This window comes from Leptodactylus fuscus, chromosome 5 (assembly GCF_031893055.1).
Source record: "Leptodactylus fuscus isolate aLepFus1 chromosome 5, aLepFus1.hap2, whole genome shotgun sequence".
NCBI lineage: Eukaryota > Metazoa > Chordata > Amphibia > Anura > Leptodactylidae > Leptodactylus > Leptodactylus fuscus.
Window position 1 is genome coordinate 135,175,142 of NC_134269.1, and position 19,985 is coordinate 135,195,126.

The following is a 19,985-nucleotide window of genomic DNA, read 5'->3' on the forward strand; positions in this document are numbered from 1 at the left end:
CTGATGGAAAATAAGAAAGAAGTAGTAACATTTTGTTTTCATGAACCTCTTCAGAACTGTCATATGCAATTGTTGCCTCAGATTCTGACACACAGCCACATCTCTAGGGAGCGTAAGCTTGGAAAACAGAATGGTTTGTATCTGGTAAACACATGCTGTAGCAGATCAAATGCAAAGAACCTGTACCTGCTGAATGAAAGCATTGCCCTTATTTTTATTTTCCCAACTTGCCTACTATTATTAGTGGTCCCTAACTATGGGCTTGTGCCCCCTTCCTGGTTTATAAGCATATGTAAAGTAATATGGTAAAGATTTCAACTTAACATATATTTCAGAATTATTAAAAAATAAACAAAATCCCCACTAAGGCTCATGAAAAGCATCAGTGCAATACACCTGCAAAACAAGTTTTCCCCCTGGGGATATCAATCATGTCTTCAAGAATTATTAAGGATACAGCCTGAGCACAATCTCTACAGGATAATCACCAAAAAATATTCATTGAAAATAAGACTTCTTGCAGGGTGGTTGTCTTCAACTAAAAATATTGATGCCCTACCCTTAGGATTGCTAATGAATATCAGGGGCAACATAGTCCACAGCACTTAACAGACATGGGCAGTTACTGTTTCATATAGGACTCACAAACTACATTGTCTATGAAGTGTGGGAGGAAACCCATGCAAACATGGGCAGAAGATACAAACTCCTTGCAGATGTTGTCCTTGGTTGGTTTTGAACCTAGGATTACAGCGCTAACCACCAAGCTGATGCATGCCCATAACCTAGAGAAACGTCTATGCAGTGGTAACAAATTGTCCCAGGCCTTTCAAAGAGAGATGTTATTTTTCACATTTATATAATCTGATTCTCCTCCATTTTTAAGTTGTATGTGTCACCCAACTATTATATAAAGCTGAATGCGGCTCACAAGCTACAAACGGTTTGAGACCTCTACTACTATGTTTTCTGTAATTGATATACAGAAGTACATAACATAGTAGTTTTTGGTACTTACACTGAGAAACTACACATTTTAAGCAGTTTTGCAGGAGCTGATAGGTAGGATTTAGCACTAGAGATATTCTTTAGCTATGTGTATCTTCTGTTGTGTTCTCAAAATTATTTTTTATAAAAATAGAGAGGGAAGGATATGTGCAGCAGGTTGGTATGGCACAGGTTTTAGCTACCTATATGATGCTGTGCTGCTATATCATGTGATTGTTAAGAGCATCTACAGAAAAAAATAAAATATATCAAGAAGTTATATAATCAGGAGCTTGAGCGCAGTATAAGTGAAAGACTGTTGCTGTTACCTCACAGCTTGTGGTGATATCCATCTGAAAGTCGTTGGTCATTTGATTTATACAAAAGTGAAGGCCTTGGCAAACAAGCACTGATAGCAGCTGTAGCCGCATCAAGGTACGTAGTGTATCAACACCCCAAAGCATCTGCTTTACAGCATATCATCATTTTGACTACTTTTCAGACACTGTAATGTGTGGCTATGCTGTGCACTGCCATGGTGCAGTTAAAACCACATTGATAGAAAATGTACTAAAATTAGTTTTTTTCAATGCCACTTTGATACAGTTTTAACCTAAAGCCATACAAGTGAATGAAGAGATGCTCAGTAGTAAGCATTGTTGACTTGAAGCACTGGGTCCTGAGGTTAAAGAGATTCTACCATTAAAACCTTTTTTTTTTTTGTGGATAAGACGTCGGAATAGCCTTTAGTAAGGCTATTCGTCTCTTACCTTTAGACGTGGTCTCCGCTGTGCCGTTCCTTAGAAATACCGTTTTTTACCGGTATGCAAAGGAGTTCTCTCGCAGCAATGGGGGCGTCCCCACCGCTGCCAGAGAAGTGTCTCCGAGCGCCGCCTCCTTCTTCGTCCGCAGCGTCATCTTCAATGTCTTCTTCCGGCGCAGGCTCGTAACTTCTAGGCCTTGGGCAGACCAGACTGCGCAGGAGCACAGGTCATGGGAAAATGGCCGCTTGCACAGTATTGTTAGCAGCCATTTTCCCGTGGCCTGTGCAGTCTGCTCTGCTCTGCTAGAAGTTACGAGCCTGCGTCGGAAGAATACATTGAAGATGACGCTGCGGACGAAGAAGGAAGCGGCGCTTGGAGACACTTCTCTGGCAGAGGTGGGGACGGCCCCATCGCTGTTTGAGTGCTGGGGCCCGCCCCTATCGCTGCGAGAGAACTCATTTGCATACCAGTAAAATCCGGTATTTCTAAGGAACGGCGCAGCAGAGACCACGTCTACAGGTAAGAGACGAATAGCCTTTCTTAAAAGCTATTCCGACGTTTTAGCCACAAAAAAAAAAAGGTTTTAATGGTTGAATCCCTTTAAATCCAACCAGGCATAAATATAATTAATACCACCTTCTCCTATGAAAAGGTAATTGCTTTGGGTAACCATTCTTACCGTTCTTTGGTGAATTTTTGGGAGAGGTATCTATCTAGGTATCCAGCGTGAACTTGTTATCAACCCATCCAGATATATATCTCCCTTGCCATTTCTAGCGGAGTAATAACCTCTTTGACATCTGGTTTGAGTGTAATTTGCTGTACCAATTTGTTACTATTCCAGCCGTCTCTGTGCCAGGCCTGATGCTTGAAGAACTTAGCAACCTCAAACTGGCATACATCCATTGTTTGGATGCATCAATACAAAGTTTCTTTCTTGGTATGCTGCTCATTTTGAACTTTTCACTTTGTTACTGATGTTTTTCCATGTCAAAAGTCAATAAAAATTATTGAAACTAAATCCAACCAGGGCAACATCTGCATGGAGTTTGTATATTCTCCCAATGGTTGTGTGGGTGATCAAATCATCAAACATTCCTCAAAATGAATCGATACAAAATACATCTTGTATTGTTGTGATCGTATTCACCCAAAGAAAAGGCAATTTTTTTTTCTTTCCAGATTTCCACCACATTGTACAGAATATTAAATGAAGTACAAGTTACATTGTAAAAAAAAAAAAAAAAAAAAAGCCTTTATACGGCTCTGTGAATGGGATATAAAATGTAATTATATACATGTGTGTGGGCAGAGAAAGGGAAGGCAGGCCATCTGGCCTTTATAGGGTCTCACCCATGATTCACACGATTTTGGCTTCAAAAATAGCATCACCAAACCCGAAGTGTATGGCCAGAAAGTCCAGCAAGCGAAAGCCTCAAACACACACGTGCGTCCATCTCCCTCGACCTGTGGCTGTGATATGCTGCAGGTACTAATTTTCCAGCCAGTAGTCTCCATGGGGAAAAGGGGGGGGGGGTCTTTGGCAATATACAGTTTAAACACTCTCTTGCTGTGCCCTAAATGTGTGTCATTTACACACAGCTGTAGTGATATTTGCAACACTTGCTTAGCTTTAACATTTATCATTATCAGGAAAAAATGTGTAATAGAAAATGTTACGACCCTTAATTGTAGAAAATAATTCCGAATATTACATCTGGTATACTAGGTTCGTAATTATTGCAGGCACATGACATCAGTAATAAGTACTGTGGTTTACTTGTATTTTCATTACATCTACAGCAGATGGAGCTCCAATGATACTTAAATTGCTTAGACAACATTGGCAGATGTTGTGATGTTTTCCAATTTGTTGTACTATTAATTCTTAAATAGTGCAATTGATTTTTTTATTCTGCAATTTACACATTTCCATTAAATCCCAGTATTTTTATTTGTTGTGATCAGGCTTTATGGAAAATGAGCATGTGTGTATAAACATCATATTTTATTAACCTATTACCAAGAAGCAAATTGAAAAAAAATTATATTAGATCTATTTGATACAAGTCAAAATAAACTAGGGGTGAAAAGCAGAGATGAAATAGCTGACAACTTACTGAAATCTCTTGAAAGGGTTATTATTATAAAAAAAAATATATATATAAACAGCACCACAATGCATCAGTATGGCACATTCCCTTCAAACTCATTGTCCATTGCAAATGTTGCATATGCTATTAAGAAGATTTTTCATTATGAGTGAGTGCAGGACCGGACAAAACCAGGGTGACATGGTGAGTTGAAAATTTCCATCATTGACAAATTCATGTTATAGCATCCAGGTCATAGACTGCTTCTGCTTAACAGAGAAAGCACACAAAGGTTGTTAGCAGAGGCTCTGGGATGAAGTTACTGATGATCTCATGGCTGAATTCCTCTGTCTGCCAGCAGAGGGCACAACACTGAAGCATGTTATTTAACAGAATTCATAATAATAGGGAGAAGATGTGAATTCTGCTTAAAAAAAAAAAAAGGTGTCATGGTCTGCTGTGCTGCAATCTCCTGCGCCTCTCGCTGATTAAAAAGTTGACTGCATATCTTAGTGAGGAGAAACCCCTAAAATGGATCTAGAGATTTCTCCTGGACACAGCTCTACTGTGTTGTATTGCTGATTATTAATTTGTTGGGATTCTTAGACCTAAGACTATCTTAGCATCACTTTTTGTAAATCTCTTAGAATAAAGACAAAACTATGTACAATGTTTATTTTTTTAAAAAAAATGTATTAGCAGACATGATAAAGTCATAAACTATATATCTGTGCTCACATTTACTAATAGTTAGACAGTGTACTTGGACATGCAGTTTGAAAATATGGATTTAGCAGGGAGTATAAGGAAAAGCTAGGTAATGGCCAGTCCCAGGCCATCTATTGTGATGGTTGGGTACAGGTGTGTGTGGCTACACAATATTATTATCAGGCTTGAAAGGACCAAAAACATGCCTCTATAAACTCGGAATGCTAGGCTGTGACTGCTTGTTGTATTATTTACGTTGTTTTGTTTTTTTATTATGTGGGGTCCGAACTCATGTTTTAAAACCTTCCAAATACAACCAGCCGCAACAGCCTAGAATTATAAGGATGGCACCTCCATGGTTTTTGGCCTGTCTTTGCCTGACAAGACGAAACTGTGGCCATCCCAATATTCCACGATAACCTCAGATGGTTGGGTACTAGTCACTACCCGACTCTTCCTTGGAGGTGGTGGATATCAGGGTAATAACAGGCTAAAACTAAGCCCCACCTTAGTAATGGATGCTGTCAATCACCCACATCACCTGGAGAATGAAAGGAAGGGAACTCCTTTCACAGTGGCTCTCCGAGCATCCAGCGGTGCGGGTATTGCAACACCACTCTATTCAAGTGAATGCATTCCCTTTATTTTAAAGGTTAGGGCTCTTAGATGATCCCCTTGTCCATCACTAAGAGATGGGATATTCTAGCAATAATTTATCGTCTACTTTAGTGAGAAATGAGTCCATATATATGTCTCTGAGATGAAATTTAAGTCAAATGTGACTGTCCAATCACTTCATATTCTGATTCTTGTTAGGGACCCCAATTGTAGATCCGTATATGTGGCATGCTGCCATTGCTCCACAATTTCCATTTAGAATCTACACTGAGTAAGCTTTCTGGTTTTGTTGGAAAGCCTAGAAATCCATGCAAGGAACCCTTGTAGGTAGCTGTAAGTATATTAATACACAGTGTGATAAACTTTTATATGGTTAGCTGAATTGTTGTGGTTTGTGGCATCCATCATTATTGGTTATCATATGTATTTGTGACTCGTAATATTTTCCCCTGATGATCCAGAATATGGGGAAATGTTTTGGAACACGTGACTGGTATTCTGGGACCATTTCAAGGTTTAGGTCCCACTGTGGGGACACTGCTTTATTAAGGTACAGTAACCAGATTGTAATGGGATAGTGTAATTTTTAAGTGATACAACACATTTTTTTCCCGTGACGTTTGGATGTAATTAATTTTTTTTTTTTACTTCATCCACCCAGCTGCCTACTGCTAGTTGTCATCACTCAATCTATTGCATATGACTCTCTGGAAAACATGTTGTCTATGCATGTAACAAAATGATGTGATGATAATATTAATATGTTTCATAAAAAGTAGCCGTTCATGCCACACTTAGGAGTCATAGATGCCACTGTATTATTAATGGAAGAGACAGGTAAGAAATCTACTGAAACAAATTTATTATACATAAGTAACTGGCTCTTCACAAAATTTCTCTCTGCAGTTGATGCTTCCTGAGACTTGAAATTCTTGTTGATTTGAGATATGCTTACATTGTTTAATACCATGTGGAATGTCCCCACAAAAATACATATATATCCAGGGGTTTACACAGCTGTTCAGGTTTCCCAGAAGCATGATAATTGTGAATGCAGGACCTGAAAATAAAACATTAAAGTAAATAATTGCAGAACATTTGTTTATACATTTTTTTTTTCTATTTAAAAATCCCCCTTTCCAATTTTTCATATTGGATTTAATGATTTAAAGTAGAATTAATTATCCTTCTTTCATGAAATCAACATTAATCAACAAAAATAAATTAAAGAGGTTATGCCAAGTTTATCAGCTATTCACAGAATAGTGTCTGATTAGTTGGGGTATAATTGCTGAGACCCCCACTAATTAAGAGAACAGGGGTCCCTTACACCTCAATCTGAATGGAGCAGCAGTCACATAAGTGTGCTTCTGTTTTATTCATCTCTGGAAGACTTATAGAGGCAGCCCAACACCGAGGTGACTTCTTTTTGGTAGTTCCATAAAGATGGACTGGGTATAAAGCACCCACATTTTAATGATCAATGAGGATCTACACTACAGCTGCAGTACATGTGCAGGCACCCTCAGATCATTGAACTACTGTTTTTTAGAACTTGCATCATTTTCAAGACAAGAACATGTGCATGTAGCCAGGCTGCAATTGAACAGCACGGACGATACATGGGTGACACCCATGTCTCCACAGCCCAATTCACTGGCGTTTGTATGCGGCCATAGAAATGATTGGGTCAATGAACTAGCTGTAAAAAAAAAAAAAAACATGGCTAGAACACTAGCAAAGCACAGGGTCGCGTGCACATAGCCTTAGGCTGTATTTACATGTTGTGGTTAAACAACTGAGTTTTTTTTTTTCTTTGTTTTTTTTTTTTTACTTTTCTGTTTGAGGCATGAGATTTTAAGGCATCACCTTAAATACTATATAACTTAGACAACATTTCTGTTATGGCAAAGCATTCAGTAAGGGAAGTGTTCCAACTTTTTTTTTTTATTTCAGTTTTCACACTGTATATTAGATATTTTTTTGTCCTATTATATGATTTTATTTTTTCTTTTTAAACATATTTTTAAATACACTTAAATACTTTTTGCATTAAAAAAACAAAAAAACAACACTCTTTTAAAGAGGATTTAGCATAAGCCAAGTATTCCATTGTACTCAAGACACCAGGTCACAAACCTAAAGCCAAATAAGGAAACAGCACCTTTAGTTTTACGGTATTTCTGTGATATACAATCTGCCCCTCTTGCTTGTATTGATGTTTCTTCATGAATAGCTATTGCTATTAAAAGGAAGCTTCCCTTATATTAATAATGATTTGATCATATAACAGCCAGAGGAACTTTGATTTATCCCATACCTCCTTTCACTTTGGATACGTGTACAGTACATACAATGGGAAGTGTACACACATATATGTAGGGACCACGCTTCATCTGAAAACTGTGCCAGTGTCCATGTAATTTTGCCTGTAACAGTATGTATGGAGGCTGGCCAAAGGGTTAACTGTACCTTAAAATCAATACTTTTTGCATTAAAAAGTAACATTCTTTACTACAATATGTTATCATAGAAAAAGGAAAAAAAAAATATTTGGGAGTTAATTAATAATAACCTATCATTATTATTATTCAATAATATCTTACCATCTGGAATATCTTCAGACCATGCAGCCCACATCTGAGCAATGAAGAATGGCGCCCAACATGTAACATAGGAGACAACTGTGACTACAGTCATTCTCACATTTTTGATCATGGCTTTTGAAATGCAGTTAATACCACTTGCTCTGGATATTATTCTTGTATGAGGATCATGAACTAGAAACCCTTTGTGCTTTTTCACATAGACATTCATTTTTATCTCCCAGCAGATTTTGATCTGACATATGCTAAGTATAGTAACAGGAATAAAAAATATAGCTACAGAAATCCAGGTCACATATGCCATTAAACCCCAAGGTTCAATGAACTGAGCCCAACATTCAAAAACACCTGGGGCAATCTCCGTTTTGGAAAAAATGAAAGCCTGGGGAACACTGAAGATGAGAGAGATGGCCCAGCTTGTGCAGACTGCAGAGTTCCACAGAGCCCGTTTCTTCTGAAATGTCACAATAGGGTAACATATTGCTTGAAATCTGTCCATGGTCATCACAACGATCATATACGTGGAGGCAAACATCCCAACTAGTTGTAAATACTTAACAATCCGACATAGTGGATCAGGGCCAATAAAAACATCTGTAATGTCCCATATCAGCTGAGGGAGGACTTGAAAAAATGCCACAACTAGGTCAGCCAAGCTTAAGTGAAGCATAAATACATACATCCGAGATAACTTCTTTCTTCTGTTCCACAAAATTAAAATCAGGATGAAATTTCCAACTGTGGCTGCAATAAAAATAATCCCGAGAACAGAAATTTCAGCATAAGCCAAGTGCAAGTCTCTGTTGGACCAGCCGGTTATTTTAGTCGTGTTGTTCTTGTTCTGTATAGCATTTTCAGCATGGTTAGTATTTTTCATTGTAGAATCTGAAATTTTTTCCATAGTGGGAAATTGTTAGTAAATTGATGTATTTTTTCCTTGATTCCTTTGTCGAGACTGTCTTCAAAGACAGCGGTAACAGGGAGCAATTTTAATTTGGATGACTGTAAGGAGAATAGGTGCGCTTCAATGGCGAAGTATTTAGCTGTTTAGTGAATCTGAAGCTTCGGAGGAGCAGCGCCACTCCTCCTTATGACCAATTCTAGGAATTGTTTGTAGCTACAGCAGGCCATTCCGTCTTACAAAAATGAAGATTTTTACATGTTGGAAGTAGATAATAGGACACGTTTATGAACTGGTCTGTGCTGACCATAACAACCAATAATAGAACATATTTAATTTATTAAAGTGCTCTTGAAAGCTGCTCTGTGATTGGTTGCCATGGGCAACAAAGTCATTTTTTTTTTCTAGACTGTTTCACAAATATTCCCCGTGTACTTTAAGAATTCTACTGGACTGGTTTTAGAAAGAGGAGTAACACATACAACACTGTGGGCCAGAATTACTAATAGTTAGAAGTTAAACATTTTTAGCCTAAAACAGATGCTCCACATTGTATTAGAGATGTTCCTCATTTACAACATTAATGGGTCGTCACAATAGTAAATCTGGGCCAGAGTGTATCACATTGTGATTATATGTGATGATCACACAATTTGTCTACAGAAATATAAGGCTTATGTTTCATGTTCTGCAACATTTTGGGGGATACATAATACAGACTTACCCCAAAAATGAAAACTTTAAACAATTGTAGATGTGGCATGCATTGGCAAATAAAGTGGCTTTTTTCAACTGACTACACATTTTGGGCAGGATTACCCCTATCTCCCCAAATCAGGTTATACAACTTTTTGTGATTTTCATTTAATCTATTAATTATATATGCCAGCACTAGTGTAGTGCCTATAGGGTATTTTCACTTGTGGTGTGCAGGTCATTGACATCTGCTTTATATACTTCCCTGTATACCATCCTGTGGGATGAACTGCTTAAAGGGATTCAATCATTAAAGTACAATTTTTTTTTTCCCTAACACGTAGAAATAGCCTTAAGACAGGCTATTCTACTCTTACCTTTAGATGTTTTCTCCGTACCACTGTTCGGTAGCAATCCTGGTTTTTTTCAGTGTGCAAATGAGTTCTCTCGCCGCACTGGGAGTGGTCCCCAGCGTTCAAACAGCACTGGGGCGTCCCCAATACTGTGAGAGAAATCTCCAGTGCCACCTTCATCTTCGTCTGGAGCGGCTTCTCTTTGTGTCTTCTTCCGGAGCTGGGTTCAAACTTCTAGGCCTCGGGCAAAGCCGACTGCGAATGCCCGCCAGCTCCAAGAAAATGGTCACTTACACAGTAAGTGTAAGCGGCCATTTTCTTGTGGCCGGCGGGCATGTGTAGTTTGAACCCAGCGCCGGAAGAAGACACGAAGAGAGCCTGTTCTAGATGAAGATGGAGGCAGCGGACAGCGCTGGAGAGTTCTCTCACAGCATTGGGGACGCCCCCATTGCTGTTTGAGCACTGGGGACTGCCACCAGTGCTGCAAGAGTACTCATTTGCATACCGAAGAAAACCAGGATTTCTGCCGAACAGCGGCCCGGAGAAGACATCTAAAGGTAGGAGAAGAATAGCCTTTCTTAAGGCTATTTCGACATGGTAGCCAGAAAAAATACAATTGTAATGATAGAATCCCTTTAAAGGTGTCGGATACTATTATTATGATTATCTCTGCCTTATACACAGTTCTCATCTTCTTTCATAAATCCAAGCACTTGTGTTGAAATATTCTGTAGGAGCTTTAGTAGAAAATGATATTAGTTACTGAAAGTGATTTCCGAATTAGATAATCCCAATAGTTCCCAAGAAAATACAGTTAAACTAGCCTGTGTGGCACAAGGGTTAAAGAAAGAAAAATATTTTTAATGTCATTAGGCAATTCCATGAAAAAATAAAATGAATACAAAGACGGCCTACCACATTAACTGCTCAGTGCAAGAACATTTAAGTGTTTTCTGAGAAATTCATTGTTTCTACAATAATGTAAAGAAACGTGCGTCATTCTGCTTCTCCGTAAATTATATGTAGCAGTAAACCACTTTCAGTCCTGCTGCAATTTGTATTCGTAAGATGTTTCCCTGTGTTAACCTGAACCATCAAGTGTTATCAGATCTTCTTTCTGTCTGAAAGTCAAGAGACCATCAGTGCTGTGACTGAGTGAGTCATTCAGTCCATATCTACTCTGAACATGCATAAGAAATGGCAACTTCTGTAATTACGAAAAACATTTCTAAACAATATTCATAAAATTACGGAGGAGTAAAGCAATTTTTAGAACAAATTGCCCAATTTGTCCATCTCAATAGTACAGAAGACAGTTTAATGCTATTTCATGTGTACAATTCAAGTACTTAACAATTATCTGCCCTTCCGAAGATTTACAATATTTGTTATTAACCCCTTCCCGACATGCGCCGTAATAGTACGGCGCATGTCGGGTCTGTAACTATGGCGACCGCCATAGCCGCCGGGTGTCTACTGTTTTAAGCAGTAGACAACCGGCTCTAATGCCTCCGATCGGTCCCTGGACCGATCGGAAGCATTAACCCCTCCGGCGCCGCGGTCAAAGGCGCCGGAGGCGCCATTTTCCCGGCGGCGCGTGGGCGCCGCCATTTTGGCCGGGATCGCCGGCTCCTGGAGCATGCTCCAGGGCTGACGTCCCGTGACCATGACAGCCGGGAGCCTTGTACAGGCTCCCAGGCTTGTCTGCAAATCCTCTCTTTTGCAGGCTGGTCTATGCAGCCTGCAAAAGAAAGGATGCTTTTTTGCAATGCATTAGCATTGTAATGCATTGCATTAGTGATCAGACACCCTGGGGTTCTACACCCCTAGGGGGTCTAATAAATGCAAAAAAAAATTTTTAAAAAAGTTAAAAATATAAAAAAAATATAAAAAGAATTAAAAGTTCAAATCACCCCCCTTTCCCTAGAACACATATAAAAGTAGTTAAAAACTGTGAAACATATACATGTTAGGTATCCCCGCGTCCGAAATCGCCTGCTCTACAAATCTATAAAAATATTTTTCCTGTTCGATAAACGCCGTAGCGGGAAAAATAGTCAAAAGTGCCAAACCGCCGTTTTTTCACTGTTTTGATTCTGATAAAAATTTGAATAAAAAGTGATCAAAGCAATAACATTTCCCGAAAATGGTAGAACTAAAAAGTACACCCGGCCCCGCAAAAAAATACGCCCTATGCATCCCCGTACACTTACGTATAAAAAAGTTATGGCCGTCGGAATATGGCGACTTTTAGGAAAAAAAAATTTTAACACAGTTTTGGAATTTTTTTTAGGGGTCAAAATGTAAATAAAACCATATAAATTTGGTATCCCTGGAACCGTACCGAAACACAGAATATAGGGGACATGTCATTTTGGCTGCACAGTGAACGCCGTAAAACTAAAGCCCGTAAGAAAGTCGCAGAAATGCATTTTTTCTTCAAATCAACCCCATTCTGAATTTTTTTTCCTGCTTCCCAGTACAGTATATAAAATAATTAATGGTAGCATCATGAAGAAAAATTTGTCCCGCAAAAATTAAGACCTCATATGGCTCTGGGAGCGGAGAAATAAAAAAGTTATGGGGTTTAGAAGGAGGGGAGTCAAAAATGAAAATCAAAAAATGCCATCGGCGGGAAGGGGTTAAAAATAATACCAGCATGTAAAGGAAGCATTTGTTAAACCAAAGGTGGCAAACTTAAACCTTCTATCAGAGGCACATTGGGACCTGAATGTGGCCCTGTAAAAAAAAATAAAAAAATTAGCCCCTGCACACAGTATAATGTCCCATAGTGGCCCCAGAGTATAATGATCGGAGGCCCAGAGAGGTGATTAAACATAATAAACTGTGCTACTCACCTTTCCTTGGCTTCAGGATAGGTTTTCCGGCCTCTTCTGGTCTTTGGACACATGAATGATGTCAGAGACTGCTGAGGCCTATGAGTGGGCCTTAGCAGTCACATCGGTGTCATGACACAAAATGTTGCGAGTGTAACGCAGAAGAGGCCAGAAAGGTAAGCGATGTTCGCTCACATCCCCCAAATGTGGATGTGGGGTCTGAAGGGTCCTCCAAAGTTCAATAACAGTTTCAGTTCAAAACCATTGAGCTAACCTGGTGCGATGAATCTCGCAAGGTTCATCCAACACATGCTCTCAGTACCTAAGGGCACAGAGTAGGGGGCCGCCAGGCTGCACTCTGCAGAAACAGTGTAAGGGCAGGGGCCTAGTGTCCCATATTTCAGTTGGCCCACCGGAAATTTTCCCGGTGATATACACTCACCGGCCACTTTATTAGGTACACCATGCTAGTAACGGGTTGGACCCCCTTTTGCCTTCAGAACTGCTTCAATTCTTCGTGGCATAGATTTAACAAGGTGCTGGAAGCATTCCTCAGAGATTTTGGTCTATTGACATGATGGCATCACACAGTTGCCGCAGATTTGTCGGCTGCACATCCATGATGCGAATCTCCCGTTCCACCACATCCCAAAGATGCTCTATTGGATTGAGATCTGGTGACTGTGGAGGCCATTGGAGTACAGTGAACTCATTGTCATGTTCAAGAAACCAGTCTGAGATGATTCCAGCTTTATGACATGGCGCATTATCCTGCTGAAAGTAGCCATCAGTTGTTGGGTACATTGTGGTCATAAAGGGATGGACATGGTCAGCAACAATACTCAGGTAGGCTTTGGCGTTGCAACGATGCTCAATTGGTACCAAGGGGCCCAAAGAGTGCCAAGAAAATATTCCCCACACCATGACACCACCACCACCAGCCTGAACCGTTGATTCAAGGCAGGATAGATCCATGCTTTCATGTTGTTGACGCCAAATTCTGACCCTACCATCCGAATGTCGCAGCAGAAATTGAGACTCATCAGACCAGGCAACTTTTTTCCAATCTTCAATTGTCCAATTTCGATGAGCTTGTGCAAATTGTAGCCTCAGTTTCCTGTTCTTAGCTGAAAGGAGTGGCACCCGGTGTGGTCTTCTGCTGCTGTAGCCCATCTGCCTCAAAGTTCGATGTACTGTGCGTTCAGAGATGCTCTTCTGGCTACCTTGGTTGTAACGGGTGGCTATTTGAGTCACTGTTTCCTTTCTATCAGCTCGAACCAGTCTGGCCATTCTCCTCTGACCTCTGGCATCAACAACGCATTTCCGCCCACAGAACTGCCGCTCACTGGATGTTTTTTCTTTTTCGGACCATTCTCTGTAAACCCTAGAGATGGTTGTGCGTGAAAATCCCAGTAGATCAGCAGTTTCTGAAATACTCAGACCAGCCCTTCTGGCACCAACAACCATGCCACGTTCAAAGGCACTCAAATCACCTTTCTTCCCCATACTGATGCTCGGTTTGAACTGCAGGAGATTGTCTTGACCATGTCTACATGCCTAAATGCACTGAGTTGCCGCCATGTGATTGGCTGATTAGAAATTAAGTGTTAACGAGCAGTTGGACAGGTGTACCTAATAAAGTGGCCGGTGAGTGTACATGGCCAATCCACCACTGCCTTCTATAATTTATAGACCTTTTCACTCTTAAGTTTCCCACTCATCCCCTAGTGAATGCTGAATGGACTTCAGAATATGAGCTAGTAATGTTTATTGTTCAGTGTTGGGTTACCTGTTTTGCAGGCTGAGATTAGCGGTCGGTATCAGAATGTGGTGACTTTAAGAAAAAAATTAATTTTTTTGAACTTTTGTTAAGGGCCTAAAATGTAAATAAAATTATATAAAATTGGCATCCCTAGAATTGTACCGAAATGTAGAATATAGGTGACGTGTAATTTTGTCTGCACAGTGAACGCCGTAAAAACAAATCCTGTAAGAAAGCCACACAAATTAACTTTTTCTCCAGTTCCACCCCATTCTGAATTTGTTTCCGGATTCCCAGTACATTGTACAGAATAATAAATGGTGCTTGCCGCCAGATCTCTGCACAGAACATGTGGACAGGAAAGTAGTTCACAGTGCGCAGCAAGCACACGGTTCCCATTATAGTCTATGGGGTCCGTGTGCTTTTACTGCACAGCGCTTGCAATTGCGTTTGGTATTCCGTTCGGGGGGTCCCCATGCGGACTCTCCCAGACGGAATATCAACGCAGATGTGAACCAATCCTTAGTGAAGGGGTAATTGTGTCTGCATGTGCACCATGGCTTCTTCAAACACCTAATCAGTATGGGTCCCAAGTAGGGTTGAGCGATCGGGACTTTTCGGATTCCGATCGGCGATCGAGTAAATATCGCGATCGGAGTTCCGATCCCGATCTTTTCGGGGGGGATCAAGATCGTAGGTTACTTCCCACTATGCTTGGCTACTGGCCAATCATTGTGGGAAAAGCTTAGCACCCATAGGAATGAATGGAAGCGGCCGGCCGCTTAACCCCCTGCGTGCCGGCTGCGTCCATTCATTCCTATGGATTTACCGCAGCCTGACACTCTTCTGCTTCGTCCCTGTTTTACCGTATACTCAGCTGAATATACAGTAAATCAGGGACGAAGCAGAAGAGTGGCAGGCTGCGGTAAATCACTGTGTGCTCCGCTATGAGGACGACGAGGCAAGGTCATAAGTAGATAGATACTACTGTACATTGACTTGTCTATCTACTAGACAAGTCAATGTACAGTAGTATCTATCTACTCGCGAACTTTGCTCAACTTACCTGCACAGAAGTGCTGCCGATGCTCTCTTCTGGTCCGGTCCTCCCTCCTTCACATGCCTTCAGAGCGCCCTGCGCCCCCCCCCCCCCTTCAACTCCCTAGACTAGTATTATAGAGATGCTGGGAGAAGGCGGGGCTTGTGGCTTAGGAGAGTGTGGAAGGGGAGACGTGAGTGATGCGCTCACGTCTCCCCGCCCACACTCTCCTAAGCCACAACAAGCCCCGCCTACTCCCATCATCTCTATCACTAGCCTAGGGAGGTGGCGGCGCTCTGAAGGCCTGTGAAGGAGAGACCAAGACTGGACCGGACCAAGAAGAACTGGGAGCGGCAGCGGATCTGTGCAGGTAAGCGGACATCAGGGGGGATTTTTTTTTACTCACTACACAGCGTGGAGTTCAAAAATTGTTTCAATTTTTGGACTACATGTTGTGTAGTGAATAGGATAGTTTTTAAAATCCGATCTTCGATTATTAAAAAAAATCCCATTGACCTGCATTGGGATCGGGTTTGAATGGAAAATGATCGGAAATTGAATTTTAAAAACAATCCTGAAATTTCAAGATCGGCTCAACCCTAGACCCAAGTGTTATATTCATAAAGCCCCCTAATAACCAATTACATTCATAATGCCCCCCGTGGCCCCCTTATAGAAATATATGCTCCCTAATGACCTCTTATTTTCTTTATGTACCCTTATATAAATGTTCTCCCCCCTGTAATCTTAATGCCCCCTAATGACCCCTTTATGCCACATATAATAAGAAGGCCCAAAACTGCCCTAAAACCGCCTCCGCCTCTCTTATTCTTGTTTACAAATGCTGTGAGCACAGAGGATGGCTGCATCTCAGCACAGGAGCCCAGGAATTATGGGACATTATACTGTGTGCAGCGGCCACTATGTGGTATTTACTGTGTGGAAGTGCCTCTATGTAATATTAAACAGTCTGGAGGGGCCGCTGTGTGACATTATACTGTGTGCAGGGGCCACTATGGGACATTATACTGTGTGCAGAGGCCACTATGGGACATTATACTGTGTGCAGGGGCCACTATGGGACATTATACTGTGTGCAGCAGCCACTATGTGGCGTTATACTGTGTGCCGTGGCCACTATGATGCATAATACTGTGTGGAGTGGCCTCTATGTAATATTAAACAGTCTGGAGGGGCCGCTGTGTGACATTATACTGTGTGCAGAGGGCACTATGGGACATTATACTGTGTGCAGCAGCCACTATGTGACATTATACTGTGTGCAGAGGCCACTATGGGACATTATACTGTGTGCAGGGGCCACTATGGGACATTATACTGTGTGCAGCAGCCACTATGTGGCGTTATACTGTGTGCGATGGCCACTTTTTTTTAATCGAAGGCCTCTAAACTGTGCCATCAATCGCACCAAGTGCACAAAAAAAGTGAGAGTGCCACTAAAAAAACGTACCCTATCCCAAAAGGGAAGGGGGTTCCCGACTAACTCGCCCCCACAAGGACCAAAAGGTACCGAGTGGAGTTGAGTACCAACGGACAAACTGCCGGAGCAGAAAGTCCAACACATCCTTTTCCCCTTGGGCTGCCACCACCTAGGGTACTAAGGACTGACCAGTCGTCCAGTTTCTCCCTGGGCTGCCACCACCTGGGATACTCTTGGACTCGGATCACAGACCAGCGCCCGCCCCAGTCGACCCAGGGTAGGTCACCAAAAAGACAGGAGGGAAGCCCATTACAGGCCTCACCTCCAAACGATCATCAGGGGCGTCCCAAAAGGGTACAGCATCCCTTCGTCGACACACAAAAAGGTGACAGAGTGAGAAAACAGAGTGGTAAATAAGTGGTAAAGTGCCCATCAAGGCCCGGTTTACCGCCGGATCTATAAAAATTCTCCTGCACTGGTAAATCAGGCATAAGGAGTGGGGTGCTACAAGGGTGTAAATCCAGTGCCACGCAATGTGCCAGAAATCAGTGGTTTTCCCATGCCCAGTGATCTAAGGCACCCCGGGGGCCACTCAAACCCCCCAAGGCACTGCAGTGGCCAGTATGATGCATAATACTGTGTGGAGGAGCCTCTATGTAATATTAAACATTACCGGCTATGGGACATTATACCAAGTGGGGGCCAGAAAAGGGCGTGCTATACTGAATGGGGGTGGTCCAAGTCAAAAGTTTGCTATGGGGGCAGTCTTTGCTACTTACACCCCTGTTCAAGCAACAAGTTCCACTTTCTAAGACCCATGTCAGTGTAAAGTAGTCAGGGCTTGGTAGTGGCTCACTGGCTGGTTTATTTAGTGTACACTACATTCATCCATTCCCGATGTCCTGATAAATTCCCCACCTTAAAATTTTTGAGCGCCTCCAAATATCCAGATTCATTTGCAATGCACTTACTTTCTTTTACCCAGTGATACAGATACAGTTGCTGTATGACATGACACGTGTGGCACATCACACTTTCCTATGAGCACGGTGCTATTTTACTGAATGAGCGTGATGTATTTATATGTGTCATTCTTTAGCCCCGTCACACATTCCAGCCAACTCACAGTCAAACGCATCTTGGTGAAGTTTGTCCTTGCTGGCTTTCCTTAGTTCCTAGAGCAGATCACGTGATGGAGAAAGGAAAACAGGCGAGCATCAGGCCACAGCTGATGTGATCTCTCACACATAGGGCTGGAGTGACTGAGCTGCTGCAGGTCTCCGCCTACTGTGTCTGCTTGTGAGTGAGCTCCCGTGTAATGCTATCCTCCTGAGTGCCATACCACCACATATCTACACTGACTTACATAACAGTCCCCTCACTGACAGGCCTGCCAACCACCGTGCATACAGGTATTCAGCTGTATAAGGGGATTTGTATGGGGCGTACTGCTATACATGGGGCTGGTATATAGGCCAAGTGTGTGTATGGGATTTGTAATCATATAGGGTTTCTCTATTTGTATATAGATACATGACAGAAATGTTCTATTTACATACACTGAGCAGTATACTGTGATTGGACACTTCATTTACAACTGTATAGTACATTGTTATATGGGGTTACTATACTTATATTATCTAGAAATGTATGTGTATGGTACATGTATAGTTATGAGGACATTGTATATAGTACATAAGAGCAGTGTACTGTGTAAGGATTTCTATATAAATGTATAGTATATTTTATATAGGGTGTAGTACATACAGTGCTATCTGTACTTGTATAGTGTAGAGAGTTATATAGACAGATATAAGGGCACTGTTCCTGTGGGGTAGACAATTACATAGAGGCAATGTACACAGAGTAATATGAGGACATTGTATATATTACATGTACTTACGTTACAGTAGTGTACTGTGTAAGGATTTCTATATAACTACTATAAATGTATAGTATATTTTATATAGGGTGTAGTACATACAGTGCTATCTGTACTTGTATAGTGTAGAGAGTTATATAGACAGATATAAGGGCACTGTTCCTGTGGGGTAGACAATTACATAGAGGCAATGTACACAGAGTAATATGAGGACATTGTATATATTACATGTACTTACGTTAGAGTAGTGTACTGTACTGTGTAAGGATTTCTATATAACTACTATAAATGTATAGTATATTTTATATAGGGTGTAGTACATACAGTGCTATCTGTACTTGTATAGTGTAGAGAGTTATATAGACAGATATAAGGGCACTGTTCCTGTGGGGTAGACAATTACATAGAGGCAATGTACACAGAGTAATATGAGGACATTGTAGTTGTATAGTACATATAAGAATATGTTGTCAATGCGCTGCGTATACAGAAGTGTATTTGGTGATATAGAGATATTGCTCTTGCATAGCACACAAGGGTACATAAGGGCAATGCTCTCGTGTAGTATTCCCGTGATATCGACTTTGTACTTGAGTAGCTCATACAGGTATTTGAGGATACCGTAGTTGTGTGATTCATCTATATTATTCCATATCCTCTTCCTCGGGTGGATTCACCTTAGCGATGAATCACATATAAGTACGCAGAAAAGCTTGTATGGAGTGTCAGGCATTTATTGCGTACTCATCATCCCTATATCTTGTTGTAATATTTATGACAAAACTTTGCACTGTATGCAGTGGAGGTGTTTTCCTTTTAGTCAGCTTAGTGTAATTATTTGCTGGACTTATATGTTTTCCTGGTTGGTTGGTGTTTTAGCCTGTGATGCATTTTTTGCCCCATAGTGAAGGTGAGCAAAGACAGCAGGTTAGTCAGGGTTTATCAGTACAGTATCACGGAAGGGTTTGGGCTCTGCAGAAATCTATGATTAATCTGAGCTATGTCTGTAAGATGTTTCTTATTTCTCTGTTTCTACAGATTGGGGCATGGGCTTCACTTCTGTAAGACATAAGTGTGCCTAGATATTGCTAGATATGTCACACAGTTGGGACTAGTAGGTGACTCTGCCATCCCCATTGTAAAAGACTGAATTGTCTTTGAGTAGACTACCCCATTTCTCTAGTGGTCCATAGCTTTACATACAAATACAGTTTAAAAGTATTCACATGCCTGGGTTGTGACCTGTTGTACTTCTCCCCAGCACTGCTACATGATGGACAACACTAGCCTCTACTTCC

At 41.2% G+C, this 19,985-nt stretch overlaps 2 protein-coding genes across 4 annotated transcripts in view; one reads left to right on the forward strand and one right to left on the reverse strand.

Annotated features, from left to right (window-relative positions):
• Window positions 1-6,033: 6,033 nt before the first annotated feature.
• Window positions 6,034-8,677, reverse strand: LOC142204553 (arg8-vasotocin receptor-like). Its single transcript, XM_075275869.1, has 2 exons — window positions 7,777-8,677; window positions 6,034-6,230 (listed from the first exon to the last, which is right to left on the reverse strand). The coding sequence occupies exons 1-2, from the start codon at window positions 8,675-8,677 to the stop codon at window positions 6,034-6,036; spliced, it is 1,098 nt and encodes a 365-aa protein (XP_075131970.1).
• Window positions 8,678-17,985: 9,308 nt separating this feature from the next.
• PNPLA8 (patatin like domain 8, phospholipase A2) overlaps window positions 17,986-19,985 on the forward strand; it is a 48,213-nt gene continuing 46,213 nt past the window's right edge. The window contains exon 1 of one of the 3 annotated variants that reach the window (XM_075274236.1): window positions 17,986-18,104. The gene's annotated coding sequence lies outside the window, so the exon portion shown is untranslated. Of the gene's footprint in view, window positions 18,218-19,985 lie in introns of all 3 variants that reach the window. The other 2 variants (XM_075274235.1, XM_075274237.1) reach the window with 2 other exon arrangements.